This window comes from Sorghum bicolor, chromosome 3 (assembly GCF_000003195.3).
Source record: "Sorghum bicolor cultivar BTx623 chromosome 3, Sorghum_bicolor_NCBIv3, whole genome shotgun sequence".
Lineage (NCBI taxonomy): Eukaryota > Viridiplantae > Streptophyta > Magnoliopsida > Poales > Poaceae > Sorghum > Sorghum bicolor.
The window spans coordinates 2,587,350-2,600,855 of NC_012872.2; the positions used below are offsets into that span (position 1 = coordinate 2,587,350).

General features: G+C 43.8%; 2 protein-coding genes across 4 annotated transcripts; one reads left to right on the plus strand and one right to left on the minus strand.

The window, feature by feature from the left end:
- LOC8084334 lies at positions 2,047–3,559 on the plus strand. The gene is made up of 2 exons (XM_021455650.1): positions 2,047–2,164; positions 2,237–3,559. Exon 2 carries the CDS (start codon positions 2,282–2,284, stop codon positions 3,146–3,148), a length of 867 nt encoding a protein of 288 aa, XP_021311325.1. The 5' UTR covers positions 2,047–2,164; positions 2,237–2,281; the 3' UTR covers positions 3,149–3,559.
- Positions 8,387–12,621, minus strand: LOC8080524. Of its 3 annotated transcripts, XM_002457132.2 has the most exons (7): positions 10,809–12,615; positions 10,618–10,673; positions 10,161–10,436; positions 9,717–9,953; positions 9,449–9,568; positions 9,225–9,353; positions 8,387–8,887 (listed from the first exon to the last, which is right to left on the minus strand). In XM_002457132.2, the coding sequence occupies exons 1-7, from the start codon at positions 12,439–12,441 to the stop codon at positions 8,867–8,869; spliced, it is 2,472 nt and encodes an 823-aa protein (XP_002457177.1). In that variant the 5' UTR covers positions 12,442–12,615; the 3' UTR covers positions 8,387–8,866. The 3 variants fall into 3 exon arrangements, 2 of the variants coding, with proteins under 2 accessions (XP_002457177.1, XP_021313750.1); XR_002451696.1 differs by lacking the exons at positions 8,387–8,887; positions 9,225–9,353 and having other exon boundaries at positions 9,717–9,895; positions 10,809–12,621; XM_021458075.1 differs by lacking the exons at positions 8,387–8,887; positions 9,225–9,353; positions 9,449–9,568 and having other exon boundaries at positions 9,761–9,925; positions 10,809–12,621.

Consider the following 13,506-nt stretch of genomic DNA (forward strand, 5'->3'; position numbering starts at 1 on the left):
TGTTTTTTTAGAATTACACAGTACAAAATAGTCACTCACAACACACGCGCACACTCACCCCTATGAGCACACTTACGCAAATCTTACCTCTATAAGAGCAACTCCAACTCACCTCCTAAACAAGTCCCTATTCTAAATCTAGGGACTTGATAAAAAAATCAACTCCAACCCACCTTCTAATTGGGCTCCCATTTTCCATGCCCTCCTAAATTATAGTTTCAGCCTCTCACATCTAGAACCCCCTATCCTACTTGTTTAGGAGGTGGGTTGGAGTTGGGTCTTAATTTGAACACATACTTTTTTTTTATCATAGCATGTAAATAAAAATTTAAGGGCTTAATTTAGGGACTTGGGCTGGAGTTGCTCTACGCATTTTTATCTAGCTATATACTCTCTCCATTCAAAATTATAAGTTATTCTAACTTTTTTTTAGAAAATCAAAGTATCTCAAGTTTTTGACCATATTTATATAATAAAATAAAAATATTTATGATACTCAATAAGTATGATTAGTATTTTTAAGTAGTAATAAAATACTATCACTAGTGATAGCACATGAGAATCTCACTAGAAGGCATTAAAAAGTATGACACATTTGTACTATTTTTGTAATGTTAAAATACTAAAAGAAGCCTATATATCTCACTAGGAGAAGTCCAAAATTTTAGTTGTGTGTATCATCTTATTAAACTGTGGGTTATACAGTATTATACAAGGAAATGGAAGTCATATAGCATGCCGGACTGCCGGTACGGTGCATAAACGATATTTATTTATTACCAGAGAATGATTCTAGCTAGGGACTAGATATTCTGATTGAACCATGCATATGCTTCCTGCTTGAGCATGCCTGTGCCTCTGCCTGCAAAGATGGATATATAGGTCGAACTCGCAACTTGCAAAAGGGGTGGATGAGGCACCACGATACTAGTATATACCTACCGTCTTTCTTTGGAAGCTTCCTGGAAGGCGACTTAATCACTTGTTAATAGCCGTACCACCACACATTACCTGGTATCGATCATCAGCTACCTAGCGTAGTGAAATTAATGATTAACCATCTACTATACCACTTTAATAAACGCTTTATAAACGCTTTAGTTTCCCTTGTGGCACGCGTAACAAATAAATCTATATACTACTCGATCGAAATGCTGCTCCTAGTATTAGCCACAACTTTTAACTTCTCGAAATGCTGCAAAAGCTAGCTAGCGCCTTTTGTTCGGGGCCGGCCGGCCCAGCCGGGAAAATACTATAGAGGATTAGAGAGAGAGAGAGAGAGTGCTGCTTTTGCACGTACGATCGAGCGCGTGCAAATCGACAAACACGTCTCAATTAACCCGTGGAGGGATGGAGATCATCATCACCATCGTCGATAGGTAGCAACACGACGCCTCCTCCTCCTCCACTTCCCTACTTTCTTAGCCACGAAGAAGGAAGGAAGAAAAAACAAAAAGCGTCCGTTACAATTCCCGCCCGCCCGGCTAATGGCGGTTCAACAAGCAGCGAGCAAAACGGCGTCACCGCCCGACTTGCTTTGGTCACTTTATTTTTGCACCGGTAGGTTCCTCCTGAATCCATTTTTTTTTTTGTGTGCACGGACACGTACGTATATATCGTGTCGTCAATCAATTTACGACAGGAACTTACGAATCACGGCTCCATCATAGGGCACTCGTATATCGTTTGTATTATTATACTCTCTTTTTTAATTATAATAATATATAATTTTTTTGTGTATTCGAGAAAAAAAAAAAACTAGTCGAGTCACCGCTCCCATCTTTCCTGTACCGAACTTTTATCTCGCGCGCAGACAGACGCAACGGCAGTTGCCCACGCACACACACCACCATGGTCCCGCCCGCTCACGTACGCCCGCCCTGCCAAACCGGCCGGCGCACCACCAACGCCCTCCCCCTCTCTCTCTCTCTTTGCTTAATTCTTAAGTCCCCTCTGCCAGTGGGCTCCACCCCCGGCCCGGAACGCACCCGCGTCCGCCTTTAAATACCACCACAGCCTCCTCATCCCATTCGTTCCATTCCATGATTTCCATCTCATCCCACCCCACCCCACCACCCACACCAAAGCAAAGCAAAGCAGAGCAGAGCAGAGCCCTCCCATCTCTTTCCCTCTTTCTTCCTCTGATCTCCAAAGCGATCGAAGGGTAGGTCACGTGAGAAGATCGATCCATCATCCATTGCTAGCTGACTGACTCGATCCATCCATCGCTCCTCAGTGATCGATCGACGACACAACGACCCCAGACAGACACAACCAGATCATGGCGGTGGAGCCCGACAGCGGCAGCCGGGCGGTCGTCCAGCCCGCCGCTGCGGCCCGCGGCGGCGGCGGTAGCATGGAGCCCGGGCTCGGGAAGCGCCTCATGACGGTGCTCCGCGCCGTCTACCACATGCTGCGCCGGGGCCTCTGCCGCAAGCGCCTCATGATGGACCTCCACCTCCTGCTCGGCAGGGGCAAGCTCGCCGGCAAGGCGCTCCGCGACCTCCTCGCCGCCGCGCACCACTCCCACTCCCACCACCACAACCACATGGTCGTCCCGTCCTCCTCCACGTCCCGCGCCGGCCGCCGGGCTCCATCATCAGCCTCCGCGCTCCCCGCCACCGCCACCGCCACCCCGGGCGGCCTCTCGTTCGTCGGCCCGTACGACCCCCGGGACGTCGAGTTCAGCTGCACCACCACGCCGTCCTACTCCTTCGGCCACGGCGCCGCCGGTCACCTGGCCCCGGCACGTGCGCTGTTCCCCTTCAAGATCCGCGGCCGCGGCAGCAGCGCCGCCCGGGCCGGGTGCGACGGGCTCGACTTCGCGCAGGTGGCGCGCGCGCTCGAGAAGATGCACGCCGACGACGAGGCCTCCGCCGGATCCGGCGCTGACGACCAGGCGGCGTCGCCGTCGCCGTCGGTCGCGGGGGCCACGCCGTCGCCTATGCTGGCGCTCAGCCTCGGCCGCAGCCCCGCCGGGGCCCGCCGCCTGCGCGTCACCGACTCGCCCTTCCCCGTCGACCCACCGGAGGGCCTCGACGCCCGCGCCGACTCCACCTTCGACGCCTTCATCAGCAAGTTCTACGAGACCCTCCGCCTGCAGCAGGCCGACGCCACCCCCGACAACCGCGCGCGCCGCCGCGGCTAGCTGGCTGGCTGGCCAGCACGTACCGACGACGAACGCCTGGCTGCCGCGCCGTGCATGGGCGCGGATTCCCAAGCACGGGGGGACCTATATAAATAATATATACTCCTGCTACTGTCAATCACTGTCATGCGGGCCCGGGAGTTTTACTGCTGGCCTGCATGTGTAATTTCTTCTTCTTTTTTTTTTTTACTTTCCTCGTCCGTGATAATCGATCTCGAATATATAGGGTCGGTCGGTGAGGAGACGAGATCATCAGTTGAGATAAAAACAAGGGAGGGCTACCTATATGGCTGATGCTGCAGCAGCATAGCTAGCCCAAACCTGTGTGTATCTGTCAATGTCATATACTATCTGTCTTGATATGCATATGATCAGATGAAATGGTATAAAAGTTTTGAACATTTCAGTCAACATATATATGTTACTATATATGGGTGAACAATGGTCACGAGCTATTTTTATTCTAAATTTTTTTATTAGTAGGGGGGAGTGTGCCGGCTGGATAATTAATTTGTTTTAAAAACTCACAGTGATTGTTTATGTTCTCTATATTTTCTATGACGTACGTATGTCTTACTTGCCCCATCTATCCGACCACTATGAGTCTATGACATGGAATCAGATCGATGCATCAGCGTCATACGTCTACTGCGAAATGTATGTAGAGAGACATATATATACACATGCACTTTTGTTGCAGGAAGATGCCATCTCCATGTTAACTCAGCTGATCATGTTTGTTGTGGTGAAACATGTCTATGTTTTAAGTGTGGGTGCTTGTGTAAATTTATAATAACTTAACTATGTTATTCTCTCAAGAGCAAGTGAAATGCTTGTCAATAATGAGATGTCGTTCGTAGTGATTTCGTCAATTTTAAGATCTATCGGTAATTTTTTAGAGGTGTTTAGAGTAGGATCCAATAGTGTATGTACGTTTATAGAGATGAATATGTGTTTAGCTCAACTCCGATCAATCATGTCACATCCTAGCTACATAATCTCGTTACATCAAGGATCGCTGAATATCTGAATGCATGAGCGAGCATTACATTTTTTTTTCTCTTTTCCTTTTTGATTTCCTGTCCACTCGAAAGGGACTGTGCCAATCTCCTTGGTGCTAGACGTGACAACATTTCCACGGACATTATTATATTCTACTCTTTTTTATAGATATAAAAAGGGAGAATATGTTGATTCAGGAAAAAAAAAGGAGAATATATCTGCGTAGATCGATGCATCATCAATTCATCATATATATCCACAAGAACGTACGTAAGAGGACACATGGTGTACGACCAAGAGAATATCTATGTTATCCTATCTGGAATAATTTCTTTTGGGCCCCGCGTGAGGTGTGTAATGTAACTGCAACATACAGTATATTCAGCTACGGATGGGGTCGTTATTGTTCGTTGTTAGTTCCAGTTCCCTGGCCCAGCTTTAGGTACGTCCACGTATGTAAATTAGTACAGTACTGTACGTAGTGAGTAAACGATAGAGCTGAATATATGTATTTAATTTATATTATCTTATATATATACACGTAGACTGCCAATTGCCATGGTGGAAGTGGAAATATTATGTTAGGGTGGACACGTAAGCCAAGGCGAAATTGAGACTTGAGAGCGTCATCTGCAACTAACTCGTGCCAGTTGCCGACACGTCATGGCCCAAAGCCGGATAGAGTATGATACATATATTAGGACTAGGAGATGTCATCCAATGCAAATATATACAAGAAAAATGTATTGTACTCCTTCCATAAAAAAATGTATATCTCGTTTCGAATAATTGTATATCTAGTTTTGCATTGAGTCATACTTTAGATTTGACCAAATATACAATAAAAATTTCACTACCTTTTCCAAAAAAAAATCGACTTCTAAAGTCTTTTAACTTAAAATTTTGTAAGTTTTAAATAAATTTATAAAAAAGAATAGCAACATATATAGCATAAAATTAGTATCATTAGATAAAATATATCTTTTCATGTAGTATACTCATTACAAAAGTTTAACTTAGAACAACTCTAGTAATTGATTTATTTTTGGTAATAAATATCAATCAAAGTAATTGTGTCATACAACTTTTTTTTATAATGTAAACTTAATTGGAAATGTGAACGCTGAATTATTTTGTATTTGTTGTTTTTCAAAAACACGACTCTACGTGTATTTTATTAAGCAGAAGAAGCAAGTTTACATTCCTAGGTCATGCACGTACGCGAGATGCCAAAGATGAGAAGGAACTTATTAACCGACAAACCGAAAAGAAAGAAACTAAAACAAGCCCCTGGGGCGCTCGTTAACGGCTACATTGCAAAGGATTTGGTGACTAAGCTGAAGCAACACTTGTATAAAATTAATTAGTTTGTAACTCTTTTTGCGCACAAAAATTATTAGTTTATAACTTAGAAAAGTTTTGAATTTTCTCAGAAGCAAGATGTGCGATTATTTTGGAACCGAGGCATCACTAGTCTGATTATTTTGGGGTTTTCGAAACTATATCACTTTCGTTTTTATTTGATAAATACTGTCTAATTATGGAGTAATTAAAAAAATTTATCTCCTAATTTACAGATAAATTGTGGAATTAGTTTTTATTTTTATCTATATTTTATGCTCCATACATGTATCGTAAGATTCGATGTGACGAGAAATCTAGAAAAGTTTTTGATTTTTTGGCTGAACTAAACAAGGCCTTGGAACCGATCGAGGATTCGAGGCATCACTAGTCTGACTCTGACCACAGTTTGGCCCCGTGACAGGTTAGCGGTCCATAGGTATGGCATCACTACTCTGTTTAGTTCTTAAAAAATTTTAATATTTTTTGTCACATTAAATCTTTAGATATATATATAGAGTATTAAATATAAATAAAAAATAATTAATTGTATAATTTGATTATATTTTATGAGATATTTTTTTTAAAACCTAGTTAATCAATCAATAATTGGATAATGATTGTTAAATACAAACAAAAATACTATACTAGTCGGGCCTTGTTTAGTTCGCAAAATTTTTCAAGATTCCTCGTCACATCGAATCTTGCGGCAAATGCATGAAGCATTAAATATAGACGAAAATAAAAATTAATTACACAGTTTGCCTGTAAATCGTAAGACAAATCTTTTGATCCTAGTTAGTCTATGATTGAACAATATTTGTCATAAACAAACGAAAATGCTACAGTAGCGAAATAAAAAAATTTTACGAACTGAACCGGGCCTCAAAGCCAAAAAAAAAAATTCGCGAACCAAGGAAGTTTTTGCTTACTGCACGTGCACGGGCGGTCTGGTGGAGCACTGGGCTGCCTGCCAGGTTACTTGAACTGCCAGGGAGGCGACGAAGGCAAAGCACGATTGGTGCATGGTGCAGAAGCGAACAAACACACGGGGGCTCTAGGGACTAGGGAGAGGGCCCTGACGTGGATGGCCCACCAGCCGCACTCGCTGTCCGTCCTGACCCCACCACCATCAGCAGCGGCATGCCGATTACCTCCCATGCTAAGCAAACGCGCGCCACGGATGCCTTTTTTCGCGGTGGCCCGCCCGCGCGGGACTGGAACGCCGCGCCCGCGCGCACTGCGGCTTGGCTGCTCTCGTCCTCGGTCCTCCTCGTCCAGTCGACCGTGGCCGTCGTTCCATCACGCAACGCAACGCAAGCGAGCGCGGCAGGCAAAGGGGGCGGCGACGCCTTTTTTTTTTTTTTTTTTTTTTGCTTTCCTCGCGTGTCCTCACCTGCCGTGTAGCGTAGCCCCCACCTCCAGAGAAACGACAGACAGACAGACAGACCACACAACGAGATCCTACTCCGTACTACTTCCCGTGGTGGTGTTTTGTGAAATTAAGCCCAAACTCTTCCGTTGCGTCTAATAAATCCATTCAGATGGCCATGAGGACCCTTTATTTTTCTCTTTGTTAAGCGAAATGGGCATGGTTAGGTCCACCTAGGCCTTATTTAGTTACACCCAAAATTCAAAAAATAAAAAATAAAAAACTAATTGTATAGTTTATTTGTAATTTGTGAGACGAATATTTAGAGTCTAATTAGTTCATGGTTGGACAATAATTACCAAATACAAACGAAACTGGTATAGTACCCATAAACTTTTCACCTCAGAGACTAAACAAGGCTCTAGCATCTAAAGAAATACGGAGTACTCTCTCCGTCTCTAAATAACCATCGTTTACGTTTTTTGAGAAACAGCTTTAATTATACATATATATATATATATTAAAAAATATTAATATTTATGGTATATAATTAGTATCACTAAAAAATATTTAAATCTAGTTTTTAATAAATTTATTTAAAAATATAAATATTACATCTGTTTTATATAAATCGAGTCAAATTTGTAGAACGTATACAACAGTAACAATTAAATAGTCGTCTCAAACTACAGTTAGGGATCACAACAGACGGAAACGGGTGGACAATCACCTTCTCCATTTATGCTTGCGCATTTTGTTGCGGGACAGTGGGAGCGGGAGCGCAAAAGGCAAAAATAGGGAAAGGAACAGAGTAAACAGAGGTATACGGAGAGGAACAAACTATGGTATTCAATGAAAACGGGCCAAAAAAGAAGAAGAAGAAAACGGGCCGGATCCAGGAATTCAAGGTCAGGGCTGAATTACATGTTCAAATGTTCAGCCGACAGTCCATTTCTGAATGCATACAGCAATCAAGTGGTGGTGTTTTTTATTTTTCTTTTTATGTTTTTGAAAAAAAAAAAGTCATACCATGTGGTCTGGCCTTTGGCTGGCCGCCGACGGCTGCAGAACAGAGCTGCTGCAGCCAGCGCCCCGAGGCATCCACAGCTCGCAGGCCGCGGCGACACCAAAGCAAATCAGCAATAGGTAGTCTACAGCCCTCTGACCAGATCACCACAATAATCACACAAGTGTCTAATAATTACCAACCACAAATAAGTTACAAGTATCATAGACGAGTCCGAGTGTGCTACTGCTAGAACTACTTCTGTATATGCGACTGCAGCTAAATGAATAGAATTGCTATTGTCGTACTAGGAACCGCCACTGGCTCTGGCTAGGCTTGCAATAATGCTTCAACACAGAGCGGTTCAAGCAGCAATTGCCACGGAGAGACTTTTGTTCTGGCCTACATTACACGAGTACGAGTATCCGATATAATACGTATCAGATATCTGGCCTACATTACACGAGTACGAGTATCCGATATAATACGTATCAGATACGCAGATACACACTTTCTCAAAAAAAAAACCACTTAAATGGTGTATTCGAGTATCCGTATCCACATCTCCGACGAGTATCGGATACGGATAAGTCAGAGTATCCGTGTAACATAGCTTCTGGCCTAGGGCCATTGCGATACCTTGTATATTTGTCATTTTTTGAAGAAAAAAAAACATAGATTACGCTTTTAGTGTATTCTACTCCTAAGGAATTGAAGAAATGTATCTCTTCGTTAATATGTAGCCCTTATTACAAAACCCTATCTTAATTCTTTTCTTTCTAATTGGCACTCTGTTGTAGCATCATGAGGATGGTTTCCTCTCTTTCCATCATTCTTCATCTCACGTTGAGCTCTTCACAATGTCTGATTCCATCAATACTTTATCTCACATTTACTGTACACTGAGCTATTCGCAATGTCTGTTCCCATCAGTCCTTTTTCTCGTTTACTGTACATTAAACTATTCACAATGTATACATGGGGTTGGAGCCAACAATTATGATGCCTTGTAGTAAACCTGGTGAAATATGAAAGTATGCCAGAAAAAAGTAATGTCAATTTAGTAGACTATTCTTGCATCACAAATCACAAAAGAAAAAAAAAAGGCACAGGACTACTGGCAAGTCAAAACATGAATTTTGAGGGGGCAGAATTGTTAAGAATATATTACTGAACATACAATCTACAAACCAAACTCTGGATGAGGACCATACAAAAGGAGCCACACTAAAACTAGGAAATGAAGTGAAAAGAAAAATGCTATAATTAACAGATAGATGTTCAGATGTCAACAAGCTTGCTAATGTGAAAATGCTATAATTAACAGATAGATGTTCAGAGAACGATTGTTTTACCTTGATATCCCTGCTGGATAATCCAACTATCAGCCTTTCATCCCAGGGCAGTATCGAAGTTATAATTGAGTCACAAGTAATGGAAGCCACGTCTCGGAGTTCTACCTCTGACTCATCATCCAGTAACTCCTATGGAGTTAACCAAAGGGAAAGAAACGGAAATACCAATTACATGTAAGCAAGACCTTTTCATGGAAGATTATATATCCACAAAGCAAACATACCTGAATATTTATGACTTTATCCCATCCACCAGTATAAAGCCATTTGTCACTCAATTTAACAGCATAAACAGCACCATTTTGAAGCTTTTCTGATTTGACAAGCATGTCGTTCTTCCAGATCTGATTTTGGAAAGAGGGAAACAAAACACTTGAGACTTAGAAAAGAACGCCATCAGGATTTAGGGGAAAAGAGTATGCCACAATTTTTGGGATAGCAAAGTCTAAGGTTCATGAAGAAGCAAAGTTTAAGCTTCAAATTTAGGTCAACCTTAAAATAGCCATTCTCATATGATGAAGCGACAAAATTGGCTTCTGCTGAAATTGATAATACAGGGGCTATGGTTCCTGCTGTATCATCTTCCAGTACAGACAATGGTGTATGATCAGTGAGCCACCATAAACGAATGGTACCATCCCAACTTCCACTGTAAAGAATACCACTGGCCACTACAAGGCAAGACACAGTTGATTTATGACCTGTCATAGTGCAGCGAAGTGAATAATCCTGCCAGAGTAGCATATACTGAATTAACTTCATAGAACATGGTCGAATTATGTTGAATTGACAGCAAACTCAGTAAAGATTATATGAAAGCAAAAATGGGCATAGTGGTTTTTTGTATTATATAAAAGTCAATGACCGAAGGGGAGATGAGCAATCATTATGAAAACACATTCCAGTACAAAGCGTTAATGAAGCAAAGCTTAGTACCTCTAGTGACCAAGCCTTGATAGATTTGTCTCTGCTACCAGTGTAAAGATAACCAGTTCCAGAGACAGCCAAGCAGTTAACCCCTCGATAGAGCCAATCATCATGTTCGTACCATTTATTCAAAGGTTCTTCCTTCAGAGTAGAATCTACATGCCAGACGAAAATTCCGCTACCACTGTCTCCACTTATACAAAGAGAGTGGCTATCATTGTCAGCAGCAACAATTGCCGTGATTTTGTGTTCATGACCCTTCAAACACTGTACATGAGAGAAGTCCTATGGAACAAATAAAACCAATAAAAATCAAGAGGAGCCACACTAAAACTTGGAAATGAAGTGAAATGAAATATAGTTATGAATGTGCACTGTGATTTCTCATGGCAGGAACAAGTTGTGTTATTTCAAGAATGATAACCAATTGAAAATTTATCAAGAGAGAATAGTAATAGGTTCATACCTGCAGTGACCACACATTGATAGTTTTATCATAAGAAGAGCTAAACAAGAATCCACCTGCAGTGAAAGGAAGAATGAAAATAAGTTCTTGAGCCAGCATTACATAACCCTGTGAACAAAACTACAAAAGAAACTGACTAACAGAGTAGAAAATGTTTTAAATATAGCCATTAGCAGTGTTTGGATTTTTACCTCCTACGTCTAATCCTGTTACACAATCACGGTGGGCAAGCAGTGTTGATGACTTAAACACTCCGGCAGACTGGGGGCTATCGATTCCTGACAAATCATTTCCCCTATTGTTTAAGAAACCATCATGACTTCCATGATCCTGATTCAATCTGTTGTCATCAGCTCCTCGAGACAGTTGTGTTTTATCATCTGACTCAACAGCACCAGAGTCAGTAAACATGGAGGATAACTCCCCAAGGAGTAAACATCTAAAACTCTTCTGAGCTGCAACATCATCACCAGGAGCTAAAGTAACATCATCAGATTTCGTCAACAAGCCTCTAATACATTTCCAAACATCAGCAATCTCTGGACGACATTTTGGATCATATCTCAAGCACGATGCTATAACTGCAGCCAATGGTTCAAGTATAGTACCAAGCAATGAGGCATCAAGCCTTGTAACCACTTCCTTCTCCCAATCATCATACAGTCCTTCAGAGTTCCAACCTGCCACAAGCTGCTCATCCCTAGTAAGTAGTGCCACAAACACACAGCCCAACGACCAGATATCCGAGCTACAGCCAACCAAACCATCAAAATCACGATCCTTAACTCGCGATATGTCATCTAGCACCACCCTCACCTCTGGAGCGATGAAAGCTCGAATACTGTTTGAGCTAGGCTCTGCTTGGACTCCCCGGCACAATGCCAACGCCTGATTCAAATCAAGCAGGCAGTGCCCAAAGCGATCGATGCAGAAGCAGTCCAGCCCGAGGCACCCCAACACCAGCCCCTCGCTGTGCAACCCCATGATCACTTCACATGCCTCCATTACAAGGAATCCGGTCTGCATCACCGTCTCCTCTCTACTGATAATCTCCTCTTCCAACAATAGGGAAACCGTACGTGGGTGCCGTTCAGAGACCATCCACAGTGGTGGCGCGTCAGGGGACATCCAGACCCCGTAGAGCCTGCATACCAGACGCGCCAACCGCGCGGAAGAGGCGATCAGACCGGCCAGCTCGTCCTTGGCCGCGTCGCTGAGCGCGTCGATCGCGGCGAGGACTCGCGCCGCGTGGCTGGGCCGGTAGACTTCGGCTTCCTGCTTCGCCGGGGGGACTGCTTGGGTCTCTATGGGGAGGAGGCTCACGGGGCGGCCCCGCGCGCAGAACCATGGCGCGCCGAGGTCGAAGTCGAGGGATCCGAATGCGAGGTGGACGGGGCTTGGCTCGGAGCGGAGCGGGGAAGCGGACTCAGGGAGGACGGCGTGGCGGAAGCGGGAAAGGAGTCGCGAGTGGGCGGCGTGGAGCGGGAGCTGGCGGGGACGGGGAGGCGGTGCGGTGGCGGGGGTGGCGGTGAGAGCGTGGGATGGCGAGGGGAGAAGCGCGAGGAGGGCGAGGTTTTTGGGGAGTGAGGAGGGGCCGAGCGTGCGGGCGAACGGGACGCACTGGGAGCACAGGGGGCAGCGGAGGGAGGAGGCGCCTGCGGCGGCGGCGGAGGCGGGCGGGAGGGCGGTGATGCAAGGCCCGCAGAGGGAGTGGCCGCACGGGAGGACGCGCGGCACAACGGAGGCGGCGTCGAATGGGGAGAGGCACACCGGGCACTCGGGGGTTTCTGCTTCTGCATCCACCGGTGGCGCTGTGGTCGCCATGATCGTCGTCTCCTCGAATCGGCGAGGCTGGGAGCCGCGCGGCGGCCGGCAAGGGATGGGAGGGGTGAATTTGCAGTGCCCACCGCGGCGGCGAATTGGACTTCGGAGAATCGGAGGAGAACGGCGGGTCCGGAATATACCGTTGCTAGTGCTAGGCTGCTAGCACTAGCGGTGCCCACCGCGCCCGCGCGGCGGCCGGCGGGTACATAAATAAAATATTAATTAATAAATATGAGTAATTAACAAGATGTCTTTTTTGGAATATTTCTCATATTTTGTTGAACAAAACAGCAGTCAAACAAAGACTTTCGTGTTTTTTTTTTTGGATCGGGTAAGACTTTCTGTTATTGCATATGTAAAAAAAAAACGTTCCAGTTTGTCTGCAGATATAAAGAAAATTGCATAATGGCTTGCAGATCGTTGTTACATATGCAACCGGAGCTAATTGACAGCATCAGTTATATTATGCCATTAAGTTGAAAAAAATATAATTATCCCGATTAACAATAGTATAATTGTCACAGTTGATACGACTGTGCCTCACAGTCTATATTTTTTTGTAACAATTCAACTTTATGACGTCAATATACAATCTAAAATACAACATTTTTGTGGTCACAATGTCTTCTAATTTGCAAAATAGGATCCTAGTAATTTCCCCACAATCTATATAGAATTTCAACTCTCTTCTTTCAAATTGTAAATTACTCTGAGTTTTTTTAGATATAAGTCGTACTATTTTAACAAATAAATGATGTTTTTATTTCACAACAAATTAATAAATAGTATTTTTAGCTATAGCTTATTTGCAAACCTAGATTTATCAGTTAGGCACAACTGGATCGGTGTGAAAAAAATAAAGAGAGCATCACCACACGTATGTTGAACATTAGAAATCACAACTTTAAAAATTTTTGCTTCTCTTTTTTTGCGAGACCCAATTACAGACGTAAATGTTCACATACAAAAATACATACTCACCTCTATGAACACACGCACATACACTCTACCTCTATGAGCATCTCTGAAGAACCGAGTTGGACCGGCAAATCTCGAGATTGACGA

Excerpts from the sequence above, each read along its gene's own strand:
- LOC8080524 (XM_002457132.2), bottom strand. The coding sequence starts at position 12,441 with ATGGCGACCACAGCGCCACCGGTGGATGCAGAAGCAGAAACCCCCGAG. Across the intron at positions 10,437-10,617 it reads TCAATGTGTGGTCACTGCAG|GACTTCTCTCATGTACAGTG; the intron begins GTATGAACCTAT and ends TTTGTTCCATAG. Across the intron at positions 8,888-9,224 it reads TATCCAGCAGGGATATCAAG|GTTTACTACAAGGCATCATA; the intron begins GTAAAACAATCG and ends ATATTTCACCAG.
- LOC8084334 (XM_021455650.1), top strand. The coding sequence starts at position 2,282 with ATGGCGGTGGAGCCCGACAGCGGCAGCCGGGCGGTCGTCCAGCCCGCC.